The sequence below is a fragment of the Nuphar pumila genome, chromosome 7 (assembly GCF_984573655.1).
Source record: "Nuphar pumila chromosome 7, dmNupPumi1.hap1.1, whole genome shotgun sequence".
In the NCBI taxonomy this organism is placed as follows: domain Eukaryota; kingdom Viridiplantae; phylum Streptophyta; class Magnoliopsida; order Nymphaeales; family Nymphaeaceae; genus Nuphar; species Nuphar pumila.
This window is the reverse complement of record NC_143255.1, coordinates 118,865,000-118,884,994: the sequence shown is the minus strand read 5'-3', so window position 1 is coordinate 118,884,994 and position 19,995 is coordinate 118,865,000. Positions and strand designations below refer to the sequence as shown.

The 19,995-nt window shown below is 37.3% G+C and overlaps 1 protein-coding gene across 3 annotated transcripts; it reads right to left on the bottom strand.

Annotated features, from left to right (window-relative positions):
* Positions 1 to 200: 200 nt before the first annotated feature.
* On the bottom strand, positions 201 to 7,936 carry LOC149833160 (uncharacterized). Of its 3 annotated transcripts, none has more exons than XM_090014955.1 (4): positions 7,740 to 7,936; positions 6,285 to 7,029; positions 4,118 to 5,865; positions 201 to 784 (listed from the first exon to the last, which is right to left on the bottom strand). In XM_090014955.1, the coding sequence occupies exons 2-4, from the start codon at positions 7,015 to 7,017 to the stop codon at positions 725 to 727; spliced, it is 2,541 nt and encodes an 846-aa protein (XP_089871081.1). In that variant the 5' UTR covers positions 7,018 to 7,029; positions 7,740 to 7,936; the 3' UTR covers positions 201 to 724. The 3 variants fall into 3 exon arrangements, with proteins under 3 accessions (XP_089871081.1, XP_089871082.1, XP_089871083.1); XM_090014956.1 differs by having other exon boundaries at positions 6,285 to 6,959; positions 7,740 to 7,906; XM_090014957.1 differs by lacking the exon at positions 7,740 to 7,936 and having other exon boundaries at positions 4,118 to 5,872; positions 6,285 to 6,464.
* Between the last annotated feature and the right edge of the window lie 12,059 nt (positions 7,937 to 19,995).

Genomic DNA, 19,995 nt, shown 5'->3' with positions numbered 1-19,995 from the left:
AGGCCCACTGCCACTCGGGCAACCCAAGCCGGCTGTTAAATCTCATTGTAACAGCAGATAATCATCACTGTCGATTAAAAACAAAACATTTAAACAAGTTTTCTTTCTATAAACCTCCCTTTCCAACTCATTATCATTATCATTAACATCATTGCACTCCATGTGTCATCAATATTTAAAAAAAATACATATGAACACGATTTTGTAAACCTCCCTTTCCAAATCATTATCATTATTACCAACATCATTGTTCCCTATAAAAAGGCCATATAACGTGTCAACTTGGATCATGCATTTTTCCTGGTCAAAAATTTGTATGTCACCATCATTTAGCTACAAATTTTTCTTCAGATTATCTTTTCTGATTTACATCACAGGTGACACATAGCTAGAGTCATTTCATTACCCTAAACACTAACATATATTGATCATAACCATTACCATATTCAGAAATGAAAAAGGCTTACATTTTCAATAGCTCTATATACAGGGGAAAGCTTTACAGTGGAACCTGTTTGTTCCCTTCCAAAGAGAAAGCTATTCAGGGAAAAGTTACCAGTGTTACCCTGAATTATATTTGAACACAGGAGAAAGCAGAAAGCCACCAAGCTGGGATATCCATGTTACCTCATATGAACCTTGGGAATCTCCAGTGTGTTGACACAAAGCCAACTTCATCTGCAGTCTGTTGCAGAATTAAGATAGCATGCACGGACAAAGTCGCTCAAGTGCTATAATTGACACCCCAGGAGACACTTCGACATCGTCGCTTCTTAGAGGATGCCTGAAACAGAAGATGCCCCTTCTTAGTATCAAGAATAAATCCTATTCCTACAATCATTATTCACGTAAAAGGCTAAGCTCGATCACAGGATTCAGAAAACTAAAAACCAGAAACAGAACATAAAATGCAATTGGAGCACTCCTAAGCACTCGTGACTCCACTACACTTTGCATCAACATCCCATTCATGTGTCACCATCCATTTGAACAATCAAGATAACAACCAAGTGAAAAACAACAATTGGAAGGGGTTCCTGTCCAAGACTTTTAGCCAGCACATTCAATCGCAAAGTGGATGGTGCAACAAAAGCCTAAAAAATAATAGATAAATAAGTACCTAACGCTAAGAAACTACATTCTCCCAATAAGTACCTCTACGCGTTCAGCCTAAAGCTTGGGCATCCAAGATGTACAACCACCTAAGGGAACCCAGAAAACCAAAAGTTTTAAATTCAATAACAAAAGAACAGCCAAATACATTCATCCAAAAACAAAGTCAGAGCCAACTCTAGAACCCAAACCTTCCCCTTCCCCCCAACCCCCCGGGACCCTCACACAGAACAGAAAAAAGACAAATAAAATAGTTTTGGCTATCTGACCCATTTGGATCCACACTCCATCACTCAATAAACTGCCAAAGTCTAAAGGGAGCAATAACATGGAGGCTACTTTCTTTTTCTAAACATTAAATCTTATCTCTTGGGCAACTCCCCTACCAGCTGAAGGTTATGCAAGCCGTTCATATTTTAAGTTGATTTTTATAAGTACTTTTCATCGGTTCATATGGCTGCAGTTCTGATTTGGATTGTAAACATTTTTTCTTTTCTTTCCCCTTTTTGGAGCTCAAAGCTTTCATGGATCCTAATAAACACTAGCTCCATTTCTTGTGGAAAAAGTTGCTTTCCTCTCTTGGTAAAGTGAAAAGCAACAATGCTTTATACTCAATCCACTGGAAAATACAGAACTATGGCCCTTGGTAGAAGTGTTATTTTTCTAACTCATCCCCCATGCATCATAATACGAACAGTGTATCCACTGCAAAGATTGAAGATTCTAGAGAGCTTATGATAAAGCCAAGTAAAATGAGTATTGACATTATACCAAGCTGAAGCATTTGGCTTTTTCATGTCTCTTCGTTGGAATAAATTACATATTTGGCTAGTAAATTTTATCCAGTGATTCAAGTTCCCTCTTCTCCCACAGAAGTATTTAATAAACCAAGGTTGTAAGTAGTGTATTGGTATCATATCGGTTGGACCCAAAGTTAGATATGTAGCATAGCGTATCATAAAAAACCATAAGTTTTAATAAGTTTTTTTCAAAAATTTCAGAAAAATTAGCAAAAATTCTAAAAAAATCATAACACATGAAAAAATAATGAATTGCACAAAATACAACCATAAAATCATATATAAAGCATTTCAAACATCAACTAATATAGATAATATTGCATGCATATCTCACAAGAAAAATGTAAAATATTAAATATCTTGCAATTAAGAACATCTCACAAGACTCATACTTTCATATTACATAAACAAAAATAAAATAACCAAGTTTATGAACACTCAAGTATTAAATAACTAAGTTTTTTGAAAACATAACCTCAATAATCATCATCATCATTATCTTATTTTCTTCTCCTGATGTTATGCTAGGGGCCGTAGGATCATAAGTAAGAAGCTCATCTTCATCACACAAATCCTCTCAGGGCTGCACATACCCCATTTCTGCCTCACTCATATCTTTTTCTTGTCTTTTTTCTCTCAGACTAGTGAGTAATTATTGGCATTGTCATTTCACGGCATCCAACAAATCCCTTGACATGAAAGGGGCAACATTATGATGTGTCCCAGTTAAATGATGCTTCAATCGAGAGATACCACCCGAAACAATATGATGGCAATAGTTGCACTCGATTTTCAATCGGTTTTCACTCACTACTTGAGTGTCCTATTGTCATGCTGGATCATTTAATGTCATCTTCCCTCTAAAAAAATCAAAAGGAAACAAAAAATACAGATTTGTTACCTTAACCCACTCCCTTGACTGAAAAAATGATGGAAATATACTCTTACATGAGAAATCCGCAAAAGCCCTCTCCCTTACACATGAATCGGTCCTCAATTCGCTCTTACACAACTTGGGGTGCATGGGTTCTCCTCTAAAGGCCTCTACACAAATGAGAGAATCGACCCTAGGGAGATCTTTAAAACCCAAAATTAAGAAGTCGAGTTTCAATTCTTTTAAAGTAAGCCAGACATGTATCGTACGATATAATAAGATACAAGGTTGTATCGTACGATACAATAAGATATGGATACGATATGTACTCGTATCATGATACGAGTCTGTATCGTATTGTGTTAGGCCATAGTTATGATACGTACCGTACGATACAGTACGATACTTACAACATTGTCATAAACAACTCACATGCCATCATTAGAATAGCTTACATCACCATTCTCTGAACTCTGGTCATTTTTGTTTAGAGTTTGAAAGGCAATCATGAAATTGTCCATGTTTGTATATATTATATGTTTGGTGTTTGAGTATCCACTCGATGCATACTGAGTAAGTTTTCATCTTGCACATAGTGAGTGCATTTTAATTTCAGGGCATCAATTCCTTTTCATTAGATATGCATAGCAGCATAGGATAACTGCACTCATAAACTTTACATAGATACATAAATACATACATATGTGTGTGCATATATGAGTCCCCCTCTTTTAGTGTACTTCAGTGCAACCAAGAAAGCCAGCAAACTTCATGCTTTTCCTAAGATGCCATTACTAAAAGACTAAACTACATGTACGTGCTTGAGACTTGTTTACAGATACAAGGAAGATCGTCAATATTCAAAAGGAAACCCCAGGATTACCTTTCAGTTGGAGAGCAGTTCGATGACCCATGAAGAATCATTAGGAAGATCAGCTATAAATTTTAACTGGAACAGGCACTACTTAAACCCAAGCATACAAAAGATGCCCAGAATTCATTTTAAACAGTCTGACAATGGAAATAACATGCCACATTTATCATAAAACTGTTTATGCAATTTTGAGGTTCAAAACATTGAGAGCCTGATGCAAATAAAATGCAAACAGGTACCGTGCAAATTTTTATTTGTCCACTTGCAAGGATAAATGCATACACCACTTAAAATGCAAACACATATGGTGCACATTTTTTTATGAACCACGGCTCTCAAAGACAAGTAAAACAGTGTGAGCCTGTTTTATCAACATGCAATGCACTCACCACCAACAGTCATTAATGATTTATTAATTCTGGTTCACATCATAACAGCCTAGGTCAAACACCATACCTTAGAAGACGGAGGTGGTAAAGATGCCTGGCGGAGTGCCTTTCCAGGTTCTGTTAGTTGACGGATCTCTCTAAGCTGTTGTGCTATTTCTTCCAAAAGTCGCAAATGCATTTTTTCCTTCTCCTTGTGTTCGAGAGAAAGGTTAAGCTTCTCTCGACCTTCCTGCACTGTCCTCAGTCTTTCTGTAAGCCATCCAACTTCATTATTAAGTCTTAGTTTTTCACCATCAACAACTGATATTGAATGTCTTCTTAGATCAAAAGATAAAACTTTATCCCGTAAATCATTCCCTGTATGTACGCCTTTTATGTCTGAACTGCTTCCGACCATGTTCAGTCCTCCATTCTTACTTGAACTAGATGGGACACTTGAAGCATCTCCATTAGTTATTCCAGATGTTTCAAGTGGAAGGTTATTTCTAACAATGCTACTTCCTTTATGTCTTGATGAGAGCATCCCACTTTCTTGTCCAGAATCTGTGTTGCTAAGTTGAATATTGTCATCAACTACATGAACATCATAAACACCTGATTCAGGGTCGAATGGAGAAATTTTAGAATCAGTAGCCTGGCTATTAACAGCGTCAACATGATTTCCAAACTTGCCTGGACCATGCAAAATATTCTGCTCCTTTATGCTGTCACAAGGACGCTGACGTCTCTCAGAAGTACCATAATACATGACACTTCCCCCCTTGTTTCCTTTCAGCTTATATCCTGCACGAAGTGAACTAGCATCCTCATGCAGACCCTGTGCAAGATGCCACGGACCAGACTCAGTGGCAGCTTGGACATTTGTGGGGTCACCCACGGATAGCATTGCCTTCTCATCAAATTGTGCTGAATGAGACTGTTTGTTACCATTTTCAAACCCATGAAAATCAAATTGCATGTCAAACTTCTCCATTGACCCTTGTGTTGAATGGGACTGTTTGTTATCACTTTCAAACCCGTGAAAACCATTCACTTTAGAGGATGAAGATTTGTTAGAAGAACCATGAACATCCAGCCACCTAGCAGAACTTTCATTTTGAGATTTTTCAAATAGTGGTGATTCTTTACAATTACTTTCTACCTCCAATAAAGTCCCAAAGTCTGCATCTGGAAACTTGTTCAGATCTTTGGACATTTTCTTCTTTACAAGAGATGCATTAATTTGTTGAAGAAGAAGACCAGGGTCATTGTTCATGTCAAATGAAAGGTAAGGGCCTCGTTCTGATGTTCCCTCTCCATTATACTGGCCATCATCTTCAGACTGTTCAGATTTTTGACTAAAAATCATCTCCCTGTAAACCTCAACCTCTTTTTCTAGAACCAGCTTCTCACGCTCACGCCTCAATAAGATCTCTTTAAGAATATTCATCTCTTCTGCGTCATATTCAGCTTTTTCTTCAATCATCCTCTGATACTGGCGTAATTCCATCTCTATCGCTGCTTTCTCCTCCTGAAGGCGTGAAATCATAGCCATTGTTTCATCAGCAGCAGTGGCAGCTGCACTTCTCTCCTTCTCCAGCTCAAGATAGAGGGCCGACCTAGCAGCATGCTCCTCTTCAAGTGCCTGTTCTAGATCCTGTATGCTCCTTGTCACATTTTCACCAACATTTCTCTTTTCATGGGGACCTCCCACTGGATTTTCCATATAAAAAGTACCCCCGTCAATGATATTACGTTCCCCCAATATTCCATTTGATTCAGCACCAGAGAATGTTCTCTCAACCAGTCCATCTACAAAAGCAGACTCCATAAATTCTGCAACCTTATAACAGATGCAAGTCAGCTGTCGCTACAGCAGCAACAAGGTTCACATTCTTGCAATATCAAAATATGGTTCCATGCACATGACAACATCAAATACACGAGTAAGACTGATTTGAAGCATTTAAGAACTCATAACTCAACAAAGCACGGCCTTATGCCAAAAATCACCAAAACTACTTACCATAAAGATACCCACAAGTGATAACAGATTTTCGAGCAGAAAATTACAGGACACCTGGACATGTATTTATGGCTATGGAAAAGGTTATGGTAAAACAACAGTTAATCATGCTTACAGAGAAGAAATTTAGAACATGAATGAATATATGAAAAGGGCAGAAAATACTTGGCTTCTGTTTACTATGTAATTATAGTTTGAAAAAGTTGCCAGGTTTCTGATTCTCACTCACGTTGAATATTACTCCTTCGTGAATGTCTGTGGGCAAAGCTTTCATCAGATGTCTCTTGAACACGCTCACTGTTGCATGTTGAGTTTCCCTGTCCAACCAACTTCAGGTCAGTAGCTGAAGCTGCATTTGATGTCCTCCCATGCTCAGCACCAACTTTCCTTCGCCGACGTAGACAAGGACGTGGCTTCTGATTCCAAAGGGCTCTCCTCTTTGGTCCCAATTTCTCTCCATTTCGATAATGATTTGCAAAGTTGTCCCCGTCCTGCTCGGTACTTGAACATGCATCATTCGTGACCAAATTATCCATCCCCTGTGCTTCTGAATATGAAGATATTGATTCCACTATATTACTCCGATGATCAGATGAACCCATCTCCAAAAGCCCATCATGGATTCCACCATTCTCCAATAATTTCACATTCGGATTGAAATCTCCCTTCATCCATATCCTATCGAAGGGGAATTTTCTCTGCACCGACATCTGAACGGATGATATTCTCCTGGCTGGGAACTCGACCAGCACTCTTTGGATGCATCTACAGTCATTCCGAGAACATGGGTCCCCAAACAATCCATTACATGGGCAAGGCAAGTTCAACCCAAACATCTGCAAGAACTTTGCCACAACGAATGCGATTGCAGACCCACATAGAACAAGATAAGCCAGACCAAGGTCTAGAAATGCACCAACCAATGAACAAAACGTCCATGTGTGAATCACTCGACAAGCCATTCTAAATCCAACCTACCACAAACAAGAGAAAAAGAAAAGCAATTTTCACATCAATTTTGTGCTCCTCTGGGTATTTCAATCAAAACGGGACCCCCCTCCAAGAAAAAAAAGGAAAGCAGAAATAGAGAAAAAATCAAGAAAAAGAAAGTGGGGAGTTGTAATTTTGATATATCAAGGAAAAAATTGTGAAATGAAAATTTCACAAAAAAGGAATGAACAAACAAAGGAAGTAAAAAGAAACACGATAGCAGATAAAAAAAATCAACGAAGAAATTGCAGAAAATTTAAATACGCTGACAATTCCTACATCAATTTTATGCTCCTTCCGGCATTTCAACCAATAGCAGCAAAAGAGAAAAAAAACAGAAACGGAGGTAAACTTAAGAAAAAGAAAGTGGGGATTTATTATTTTCATATTTCACAGCCAAATTTGTATACTTCTGCAAATTGCACATAAAAATGAACAAAAAAAAAAGAAAATTTACGATAGCAGATCCAAAAAATGACAAAATTAACATAATTCCATAATCAAAGGCTTCAACCTGCTAAAATCCACAGGATTCAAGGATCAAAACATGTGCAGATCACGTGCAAACAGTGATGAAATAAAAAAAAAAACACTAAAACCTGAAGTTCAGATGTAGAACCGGGCAAAAAATTTTGAAGGGAAAAAAAAAAAAAAGAGATCTAAAATCAAGAAGAAAAATAGCATCGATTCGTACCTCAAATTGAAAGAGAAAGATATATGCAACACGAGAAGGAAAACACCCAAATCAGACCTCCTTTTAATCAATAAAACAGGAACGTTTGAGCCAAACTATTAGGAATTATGGTTCGTTTGCTCGAAAAGAGAATCCCCAAAACTCCCAAAATTCTGAGAATAGAGAGAGAGAGACGATTTCAACTCGTCCTTTCCTCCTTTTTAGGGCAGCCGGTCAGAGGAAAAATGAGGGCAGAAACGATACGTAAGGAAGACTCGTATAACCGAGTCTCTTACGGACCGGTTGACCCCTACCCCGAGTTGATGGCTTCCGTGGTAGCCTGTTAAGGCTGATCGGATCCGGATCTGACCTTCAGTAGGGCGAATTTGGGTGTGGATTATTAGGACCATCTTTCCTAGTGTCATCCCGAAGTTCAATGCTGATTATCCGATAACAGATTTTCAACCGAAACAATGCTTCAAGGGATTACCTAACATTATATTTAAAGATAAGGAGAGTACCATATTCATCTCTATGGCAAAATGAACCGGTCACATTTCTTCTGTTGATAGTAGGGGTGTCAACGGGTCGGGTTTACCCAGGCCCAACCTCGACCAAATCGCTAGAGGGTCCGGGTATGGTGACAAATAAGATGACCTGATTAAGACCTGAGGTCAGACCCAAAGATCCGATTAATACATGGATTCAGGTATAGTTTGTGAAATTTTATACAAGAACTCGGACCGATTAAGACCTGTCAATTTTTAATGTAAAAATGATAAAAAAAATATTATTTTACCAGGTATGGTCTGGGTCTGATTCATTCATGTAGTTTTTATCAGATCTGGGTATGATTTCTCTTATAGTAGACCTGATTAAACTCGGGTCTGAACCCCATACCATACCGAAAAATCTGATTCAAATTTGGTTTTACCTGGGTCCCAACAAAATCCGACCCCTTGACACATCTGATTCAAATGCATTCTTTACACTGTTAATCTTTTTTTACTGGTTTCAGTTTTGTCACATGCATTTTAAATGTAGATTCATTGGACTCAGACTCTTATCTACTGTTTATATTTCGGATTCGGATCCAAATATGTTCTTATCCTAACCCGTTCGTACCCACGACTCGCATCTGATCTGAATTTTATGAGAAGGAAATCGAATCGGAATCGGAAAGAATAAGCTAGTCGATACGAACCGGAACTAGGCCTTGAACCGTCTTCAGGATGCCCGTGAACAGCACGTGAGTTTCTTTTTTTTTAATTTCTTTTAATGGGATAGGAATGACGATGCACAAGACTGTCCTGTTTTTTCACACGTGAGAGAGTGCCAATTTGGACGGCAGGTGAGATAGCCGTTGTGGGGTAGTTTGTACTTTTCTCACATTTACTTTTACGACAACTCCCACGTTTCTTTTCTGTTGTATTTTGGTCCAATGCTAAACTTGGACAACAAGAGTCCACATTTGGTACCCAAGACTTTTGAGTTTTGACCAAAAAATTTGCAAAGGGTGGTTGGCCTAGTGGGGGTGGCCCGGGTGGGAGCCTTGGCTGCTAGAGGGGCAGCCAAAGTTTGATTCTCATGAGCCTCGCCCTTTTGCGCAAGCCAATGCATAACATAAGCCCCGAGGGCAGGGGTTTTAGCTAGGGGTGGCAAAACCTGACACGACCCGCCAACCCGCCTCTTAGGCGGGTTCGAGTTGGGCTTAAACTAACCCGTTTAATAAACGGGTTGACCTGCCTAACCCGTTTATTAAACAGTTCGGGTTTGGGGTATACCAACCCGGCAACCCGGCTGACCCGTTTAATAAATGGGTTAGGCGGACGGGTCGACACGCCAACCCGTCTGATAACCCGTCAACCCGACCCGCTAACCCGCAAACTCATTTACCCGACCCAACCCGTTTATTAAACGGGTTGGCGGGTCATGTCGGGTTACCCGTTTAATAAACAGGTTGGGTTTGTGTTTGCCACTGCCGACCCGTTTAGGTTCAGGTTGAGGTATGCTGACCCGCCAACCCGTCGGGTCGACCCGACAACCCGACCCGATTGCCACCCCTAGTTTTAGGCTTTTAGCCTTAGAGCTTTACGTTGTTAGCATGACAACAGTAGGCATGGCAGACTAAGCCAACATGATCAGGTCTTTGTGTCGGGTGTGGTTTCTTCAAGTTATAAATTAAAAAAAAAATCCAAATAAAATGTTTGATTATTTTTTAATAAATATTTACCTACCATGATGGTATTCTCTAAAAAAAATACCTGAATATGCTATACTTATATCAAGTGAATGTCTTATTTATTTCTTATTTTGAAATAATAGGAGAGAACCAGCTCATTAATAACTTAATTGATGTAAAAACCCCAAATCTATGTCCCAATGTTGTTAAAATCAGTTCAGTAGGTGAATCGGTTTCTTAACAAAAAATGAAAAAAAAAATTGAATCGACCTGAATAGATCAACTTTTTACCATTAGATAACATGTGTTATTAAACAATTTAAAATATAAAAAATTAACTACTTTTAAAATATTAAAATAAAACAATTAATTAAATTGACCTTGAATCAGCCCCTTTTGAAATCATCTTTGGGCCAATTCGATCTGATTCAAACCGATTTTAACAACATATAACTTCCACAAGAGAGTACTCCCGGCTTTAGCCTTAAGTTATTGTTTGAGCGTGGATCATGTCAAGTGCACGATGACAAATCAAATGAGATTTATGAAAATCTCATAAAAATATTGCAAGAAATTATCATAAGTTAAAAACGGTAATTTCTGCGATATTTTTACTTTCTCATGAATTTCTCATCAAAAACATAAATATCGCATTTTAAACATAATATTTATGTTTTTATTTACTATTTATCATGAAAAAACATGTGGTTTTATTTTTAAATATTTTTAGTTATATTTCTTGATAAATTCTTTATATTTTAATTTATTTTTTATTGCCAAGTTTTTGCTGAAAAAATGCAAGATTTAAAAAAAAAATCAAATACTTGTGAGTTTTTTGCTGCCATATGTTGCCGTTTTTAACTTTTGTCGCTATGGTTCCCTTGGATGCCATTCACCACACATTTTGAAAACCATGGATGCATTAGTTGCCTCGTAGATGGACGCCTCAAATTTTTTTCAAAACGATTCATGTTTTAAATGAACGACATCTAGAGTATAGAGGACAAACAGCCGAAAACAATGCAAAAACAGTGGTGCTTGGGCTGCCGTTCATCACATGGATGAATGGAATCCAAGGGGATTAGCTCTTTTAATGTTGAGCACTTCTATTATGGTAACGATGTTTAGTATATTTTATTTATTATGTTCATGTGTTAAAGTTGATTATGTTGATGTTTTATATCATTTTTAAACCACCCGTATTTTATGAATTTTTGATTGGTTAGAAAGCATTTTTTTATATGCAATACATAAAAAATATGTTGATTGTTGAAGCTATTATTAAAAAACCTGGTACAAATTATTAAAAAATGAAGTAGCGTCTGTATGTGTCATGTCCCTTGACACAGGCAGAAATGGCGTGTCCCTGTGATATAGATAATTTAGTATACTTCTTTTAACATGTTGATACATAAATACTAAATAAAATATAATTATTTAAACGAGCCTATACCACCCGCAAACAAATACCCGATATTCGTGCTTAATTGGATTATCTATAATGAATGATTGAGCCACGTAAGGCAAGGTGGTCGTGGGGCCCCACCCGAGGTTTTCCTCACTTCGGTAAGGATTCCTTGTCATAAAAAGAAAACATATATTATCCATTTTCCCCATTTCCCTATCTGTCCCATTCCTCGTTAGAAACCCTAGGTTAATGGGTCGGGTCAGACCTGGATTTAATTATTTTTTGTCCAGTCTCGACTCGTATCCGACTAAACCGGAAACTCTTGGTTTGAAGTTTGATCCATTTTTTAAAAATGGAACCTATTTTTATGCCTGTATCCATTTGTTTTCTCTTCCGTCAGATTGAAATCGGGCCAAGACCCGATCCACTTACAACCCTTGTAAATATAAGTCATTGATAGAAGGCTCCATCATTTGATAATGACACCAACCAAACCATTTTTTTGGGTTTTTTTTTTTTGAAAGGCAAGCTGGGGTTAGGCAGACCCATAGTGACAAATCTCGCAAGATTTATGAAAAATCTCGTAAAAATATTGCAAAAAATTACACGAAGTTAAAAATGATAATTTCTCTTAAGTTTTTCATCAAAAACATAAATATCATGTTTTAAACAAGATTTTTATGTTTTTATCGATTATTTATAGTGAAAAAACTGTGTTTTTATTTTTAAATAAATTTTTTTATATTTCTTTATATTTTAATTTAATTTTTATTGCCAAGATTTTTTCCAAAAAAATGTGAGTTTCTAAAAAAAAATCAATTTCTCATAGGTTTTTGGCTGCCGATATTTGATCATTTTTAACATTTGTCACTATGGGCAGACCCCTACCAGTTATACAACGATACCGTTGGGATTTGAACTTGCATCGTCCCAACACAAGGTGACGTGAACTGGATGGTCCTACCAGACAAGCGGAGCCCCCATTGATAATTTTTTGGGTTTTATGTTAACTGAAAATTGGTAGACGATACTATAGATATGCTTACAATATCATCTAGTTTATCTAGTATTATCAAGTTTCACATGACACCATATTCAATTTTCTTGACAGTTCTCTTCTTGCAATCTACAGCCTTTTTTTCTAAAATTATTTTAATTGATAAATGAATCATTATACATCCGTTTACACTATTAATTACTTAAAAATGTTGCTCAGTCCCCCTTTCGCATGTATCGGATTCACATGTGAATTCGATTCACACTGGTTCATGTGAAAATCGCATTCAAAGGCACGTTTGCTTGACCTTTTAAAATGTGTAAATGATGCAAATGTGAATGTGATTCCAATTCTCAGGGTCGCCCAAGCCACTTAGGATCACACTCCTTGTGGAGATTTCTAGCGTGTTTGCTTTGATGAACAATCTCACCCAAGAAAGTACAAGTTGTGATTGTTGGTCACAATGTGTAAATGTGAATGTGATTCCAATCCTCAGGGTCTCGCCCATGCCAATCAGAATCGCATGCCTTCTGGAGATTTCTAGCGTGTTTGCTTTGATCACAGGTGGGAATGAACTAGGGATGGCAGTGTACCGGGGGACAACGGGGCTCCGCCCCGCCTCACCCCGTTTGGACCGGGGATGAAGGGCATGAAATGGGGATGGAGGCGAGGATGAAGGTTAAAATCTATCCCCGTGCGGGGATGGAGGCGGGGATGGACTTACACTTTTCCCCACCCCGTCCTGCCCCCGTCTCAATCCCCGCCTTTCCCCACCCTGCCCCGTCCCCAATACTTTAAGGAATGACTATAGACCGAGGAGAAACGGGGCTCCGCCCAGCCTCACCCCCGTTTGAACCGGGGATGGAGGCAGGGGTGGAGGTTAAAATCCATCCCCGTAAGGGGATGGAGGCAGGGATGAAGGTTCATATTTTGAAATGGGGGCGGGGGTGGAGACCTTGTCCCCCGCCCCAGTCCACTGCCATCCCTAGAATGAACAATCGCAGCTGAAAAAGTACAAGTTGTGAATGTAATTGAAATAACTGAACCGGGGGTTGTTCCGTCACGAAAACTCCATAGAATTCATAATTTTCTCAATGGAACCCTTTCTTTTTTATTGTCTAAATATTCAGGAGTTAAAACCATTCCAATGCTCCCTTTTGCCATGCATAAACTGACTAACAACTGAAATCAAAGCTTCTATAAATATGGATAAGCCCAATACATGGAAACTCACAGCCACAAGGTCAATTTTGTAACTAACTGATTCACATTGGGTGGGGTCCAAGCAAATGTTCTCCATACCTAAACATTTTAATGACATGGATCATTTGAGCATTTTTCACATGTTTTCAATGCTATGCATAAATACTACTTGAGTGTAATTTTAATCTCATACACTAAATAGAGGCCCAAGCTCAATATATATATATATATAGAGAGAGAGAGAGAGAGAGAGAGTAGATGCTAAACCGTTTATGCCCTAAACCATTCTAAAACATATAGTCGCATATGTCATTTGCTTAATGCTAATGTGTTTATTGCTTAATTTACTAAAACCATGCTTTGGATTGAATCAATTTGATGAGAAACCTTGATTCTTATTTCACCAAGTTTTGGTGCAATATTCATCATTTTTTTATCAATCTAAATACGCATCTAAACATGAAAAGATATTTAATCTAATACACATTTTTTATTAAGCTACCATAAGTACGCATATGAGTTTTGGATTAAGCAAATACTCAAAACTTTATCCCTTTGAAGCCATTTAGAACAGTATGAGGCAAGATTGCTTAAAAGCTAATCATCTCTCTCTCTCTCTCTCTATATATATATATATATATATATATATATATATATATATATATATATATTGACTACTAATGACGGTAAGGAACTAATGAGTAGAAATCACTCTTTTCTTCGAAATTTTTTTATTTTTTGTAGATTAACGGATGTGATCTACATGATTTGTTTAGTAGAAAACTTGTTTTGAATCATGTGATTATGACAAGTAATTAGATTTTTAAAGGGATCCAAAAATCATCCGCCCACAATGTGCAAAAATTTCATAACTCAAAAGATCACATTTTGACATGAGAAAAACATTATCCAAGGCTTGATCCATAGCAAACAAGCCATGTTGAACACATCTGTGTAGTTAGATTGAGTCTATACAACTTTTATCTATGACTTATGTTGGATTTTTTGGCTCAAAACTACCTAAGTATAACCTCTATTATTCCATTTTTTTCTAAGTATATGGGTATAAGGTTCTTTACAAAAATTTAGTCTCATATTGAAAGTTGTAGGAACTTTCTTTGTCCTTATATAGGAGGGTGGTGCCTTAGAGGGCATGGGCATTAGATTTTAAGCTTGAACTGGGTTTGCGGTTTTAGTTTTGGTTTTAGATCCAGTTCAGTCTGGTCTTGCTAAGCTTTGACCTTTTTGGCACTTAGACGATTTTGATCTCAAGTCCATATATGTCTCTTAACCAGCTCATTATTGATCTTGACTTTGCATTGAATCACTTTTGAATGTTATCCTGGTTGGACCTTGCTCTAATGTTTTTGCATGGCCATTTACAGTCCTTTAACGCCTAGACCTTTGACCTTAACTCAGTCAAGGTCGATTTTGAACTTGCTAGGGTCAATTATGTTTGTTTTTGGTGCCCTCCATAGGCTAGTCGTTTTTGGGCATTCATGGCTAGCCGTTTGGCCAGATATATATATTTGCGAGACATGAGGGAAAAGCGATTTGGATGAGGTCCAAAATGAGCAAGATTGGGACTATAGGATGAATATTGTAATAGTACAGGAAAAAGAACTTATCTGTTATATGCATAGTTTCTCTGTCAATCAAGATTGATTCAAAACAAAATTCCATTAAAGGGCCAATTTGGGGAGATGTGTAAATGGTTTTTATGATCTTGCATGGCCCTCTCTAGAAAGAGAGAGAGAGGGTGAATGGCTCTTGCTTGAAATCATGACAGATGCAAACTTTTGTGGAGTTTTCTGATGTTTTAAGAAGGGCACGTTGGTCATTGAATTTTAAATGTTAAATAATGAAGCATAGAAATGACATAAAAACCAACTAAAAAGTTAAAAAATATTTTTTGGCATGATATTACAATGCACCACTTCCCTGTATAGCTTTTGTTCTTCAAATATAACAAGTTAACAACTAAATTGGGCTAAGTGCCATGACTATTTGACACAGGCAATCACATGACAATATTTCATGTGGGGCCTGCACTTTGTAGCTATAGGCTCCATACAATGTTGTCACCTGATTAGCATGGCACTTAGCCGCTCTTTTGATCTCAAATCAACTTAGTTCAGCTACTGGACCCAACGAGTCAGTAGGATAAGGACCCACCCCACGTGCATTGCAACCAAACGAAGCCCATGGCATTTTTGTCTTGCAAGGGATGCCAACTGTGGGTTTCAAACTTGTGATGTCTCTTCAACTTGGTGACATTCACAAGTCGCTCAGGTTTCTGCAAAACTTTATGATGCTGAATCAAATGCATGGAACCTAACAAACCACACTTGGAATATTATCCTCAACTTGGTATGGATCATTGATGACCGAAACTCCCTCGCTTATATGTGCATAATCATTTAAGATGTTTTTTTGGTGATGAGGAATCCTCACCGAGAACTGGGTCACTTAATGTGCCCGCCCCTTGCAAGACAAGGAAAATCCCGATTGAGGTCACCAACACCTAGTGGCAGATTTAGGATTTTGCTTAAAGGGGGGCCAAAAAATTTTTGGTTTCTAATATTTAAAATTTTCAAAACTTTTTCAGGGCGCCCGGGGGGGGGGGGAGATCACAAAAATTTTTGGTTTCTAGTATTTAAAATTTTCAAAACTTTTCAAAGGGGGGGCATCACTTACTCTGCTGAAATTTTTTTGCTTAAAAGGGGGCAAAAATTTGTCGTCTAGGGTCAAACGACTGAATTGAGATAGTCGTCCAACAAGGATAAGTAGTGGATTCTATGGTTTTCTTGTATTGTCCTTTTTGTAAACTTCAACCTGCAGCTTGATTCTTCCAAAGATGTTAGTATTTGGGGCATCTTGAAAAAAATTGGGTGTCTATAAATGCTCATCTTTGTCATTAATCGATGTGATTTGGTTTATGACAAAGAAGTAAACACTCAAGATTTGGAACACTAGGTTGGCAGAACTAAATCTAGTCATGCCAAACAAGGTCGGGCTAGCGCTTAAAGGAAAATTGGCTTATCGAGACCGTGATTGGTCTCGCCGAACGAGGTCGGTGCCAACATCTGAAAGAAGAGTTGGATTGTCGAGACGGTTTTGGGTCTCACCGAGCGAGGTTGGATCAATCCAAGGACAACTAAATGCCAATATCATTTTGGCAGCTTTGCCCAGCAGGGTCGGTGCCAGTGTCAAAGGGTGAATCGAGTTTTTAAGACCGTTTGTGGTCTCATCGAGCAAAGTCAGGCCAATTTTGGACTACTAGATTGCCAAGTCCATTTGGTGGTCTTTTCGAACGAGGTCAGGGCTAGTGTAAAAAAAAAATACTTTATTTATGGTAGAAAGAAAAAATGGTGGGCTTCAGGCAGGGTGTCACAGGAAGAATGTGTCTCTCTTTCATGCCTTTTAGGCCCATTTTAATTTTTGATGTTTTTCTGAACAATTTTTTTTTGAGAATTCATGAGGGCGAGTCTCAGGAGTCTTACGCCTCTTGTGGGTTCATGAATAAGATAGAGTTGCCTCTATAAGGCCTTAGGGCTGAGATACCCTTTCCTAAGATTATCAATTTAGAAATGAAACTTCCTGCCCTTAGTGAGAAGAGTCAGGCATACTACGATCTTCGAACAAAGCTTTCTAGGTATTCTTCAGATTCAGGATCCTAATGGACAGACTACTTGGTGCATTATGATGCATGCAATGAACTTTTATGTAGTGAGACTCATGCATTAGTAGTAGAGTGTGTAACCTATGACAACTATGAATGATTGATTATTTAGGGTCAAGGATTTTTGTTCTTTTCTCTCTTATCAAGAATTAGGATCTTCTTGAAAAGTTTATGCTTGAACTTGAGATTCATACGCTTTAGACTTTTCTCTTCTCAGGTTAGTATAAGGTAGCGACAGTCAGCTTCATCAGGATTTTTTTCCTCTAATTTTGCCTTGGTTTTAAGTTAGATCTCAAGGCATTTATGTTGGGTCTAATGGTCTTCACTAAGGCTTGAACCCTGAAGGACTAGTGCTTGATGAGAATGCCTGCAAGTGCATCTTTTTTTTCTAGGTAAGTTTCTTAAGGTTTTTATTTTTAACTCGAAATGGGTTTATTCCTCACTTTTGTCATCCTTTGACCTGAGGTCTGGCAACCATGGATCTTATGACTTCACAGTCCATGAGGTATGCCCCTAACTATCCAACTTCTACCGCTAAAGGACATATGACTGAAGCCTGCCACCTTGTCATAGGTCTAGAGGTAAGTAGTCGTCTTCTCCTAACACATATTTTTCTATTCCAACCTCTACCCCTAAGACAACCCCATGATAAGAGCCTGTCATTTCCCCATGGGCCCGGAGTAGGTGTCAGACTAAATGCACTGCTTTTTTTTGTGCTTTACTTTTTTCTTTTTGGACTTTTTTTGTTCTTTTTGTATTCTTTTTTTTCAATATTTTTTCTATCAAAAAAAAAAAGATTACTCAAAGATCCAACCTATGAAGTAGATTAGCATTGAAGGTATTCAACACTCGACCTTTTTTCGTAAAGAGTTAGTTACCTAGGGAGAAAAGAAGGAAGATGTCTATGCACTGACACTGAGAAGAACGAGCGTAAGACCACCAAAACCCGTCTCTTTGATCTTCCTCAATTGTGTTGTGGTTTTATCAGAACAACTGCACAAAACCTTCACTTTCCTGCGAAAGTGTTGTTGAATAGATAAAAAGGACGAAAAGAGATCTAAAGCCTAAAACGATTCTCGGATCTGGAAAAAAAAAAGGGTGTTTATTTATCTATTTCTCCTTTCTTTTCTTTTATTTATTTATTTTATTCATTTAGTTAATTTTATTAATTTAGAGGAGATTCTTACCTATTTCTTTTGTTTATTTGCATTATCTATTATGTAAGTTGTGCTACAAAATCAAAATGTGTGCTCTAGCTTTACCTTCCCTTTTGTGAAGGATGGTCAAAGTTTGAACGGTGTCTCCAAATTATTTTAAAAAGAAATTTCTTCAATTTTAAAGGTAAGTCTCAATTTTTTTATCAATAGTTTTGGGGATCATGATAGGACTTCATTTTTCTTTAAAATTTTGCAGCTAAACCTATATTTTGGCCTTTATTTTTTTTTTATTTTCTGCTATGTTGGACGACTGAACCCATGTTATTTGTGCAGACTTGGCAGTCCTTGGGTCTATCTACATTCCTGCATTTTTCCTGCTTTCCATAATATTTTCTGCTATGTTGGACAACTAAATTAGGTTTAGTCATCTGTCCTCCTTTTTTTCGCAGACTTAGTTGTCTGAGGCTTTGTCTGTTTATTGTTGGCTCACCATCTACTCTGTTGTCTCTGACAGGTTTGGTCATCCAGTCAGACTTTGTTTTTGACAAGTTTGGTCATCCATCTAGACTCTGTTAATGACAAGTTCGGTCATTCTGCCAGACTCTATTCCTGATAGGTTTGGTCGTCCGACCAGAATCTACTTTTTTTTCTTTTCTGTCGCTATAGATCCTTTTCGCAGACTTGGCCATCTTGACCCAAAAAAATATCATAGTGATTCAATCATGCAGATGTGTGTACTAAGGCTGGTAAAAAAAAATCATGTTCTAAGGCTGTCAAAAGAATTTCATAGTGATTCAATCATGCATATATGTATTATAAGACAGTCAAAACAAATAATAGTGATTAAATCATGCTTATATGTGTTCTAAGGCTGTCAAAAAAATTTCATCGTGATTCAATCATGCAAATATGTGTTCGAAGGTCGTCAAAAAAAAATATAGTGATTCAATCATGTATATATGTGTTCTAAGGCTTTTAAAAAAGAATTGTATTGATTCAATCATGCATAAATGTGTTTTAATTCGGTCTAAAAATTTTCATGGTGTTTTAATCATGCATATATGTGTTCTGCGGCTGTCAAAAAAAATTCATAGTGATTCAATCATGCAGATATGTGTTCTAAGGTTGTCAAAAAAATTATAGTGATACAAGCTTGCGTATATGTGTTCTGATGTTGTCAAAAAAAATTTATAGAGATTGAATCAGGCATATAGGAGTTCTGAGGCTGTCAAAAAAAATTCATAGTGATTCAATCATGCATATGTGTGTTCTAAGGCTGTCAAAAAAAATCATAGTGATTAAATCATGATGATATGTGTTCTAAGGTTGTCAAAGAAAATTTATAGTGATTCAATCATGCATATATGTGTTCTGATGTTCTCAAAAAAAATTTATAGTGATTCAATAATTCATAGCGATTCAATCATGCAATATATAATCTAAGTTAGCAAAAAAAGTTTCATAGTGACCAAATCAAGCATATATGTGTTCTAAGGATGTCAAAAAAAATCATAGTTATTCAATTGTGCATATATGTGTTCTATGACTGTCAAAAAAAATTCATAGTGATTAAATCATGCTTATATGTGTTCTAAGGCTGTCAAAAATATTTCATAGTAATGCAATTATGCATATATATGTGTTCTAA

What these genes read in the sequence shown, in the direction of transcription:
- LOC149833160 (XM_090014955.1), bottom strand. Translation starts at nt 7,017, where the DNA reads ATGGCTTGTCGAGTGATTCACACATGGACGTTTTGTTCATTGGTTGGT. An exon ending in ACGAAGGAGTAATATTCAAC is followed by an intron (nt 5,866 to 6,284) that starts GTGAGTGAGAAT and finishes ATAAGGTTGCAG; the next exon opens with AATTTATGGAGTCTGCTTTT. An exon ending in TACCACCTCCGTCTTCTAAG is followed by an intron (nt 785 to 4,117) that starts GTATGGTGTTTG and finishes CTTCTGTTTCAG; the next exon opens with GCATCCTCTAAGAAGCGACG.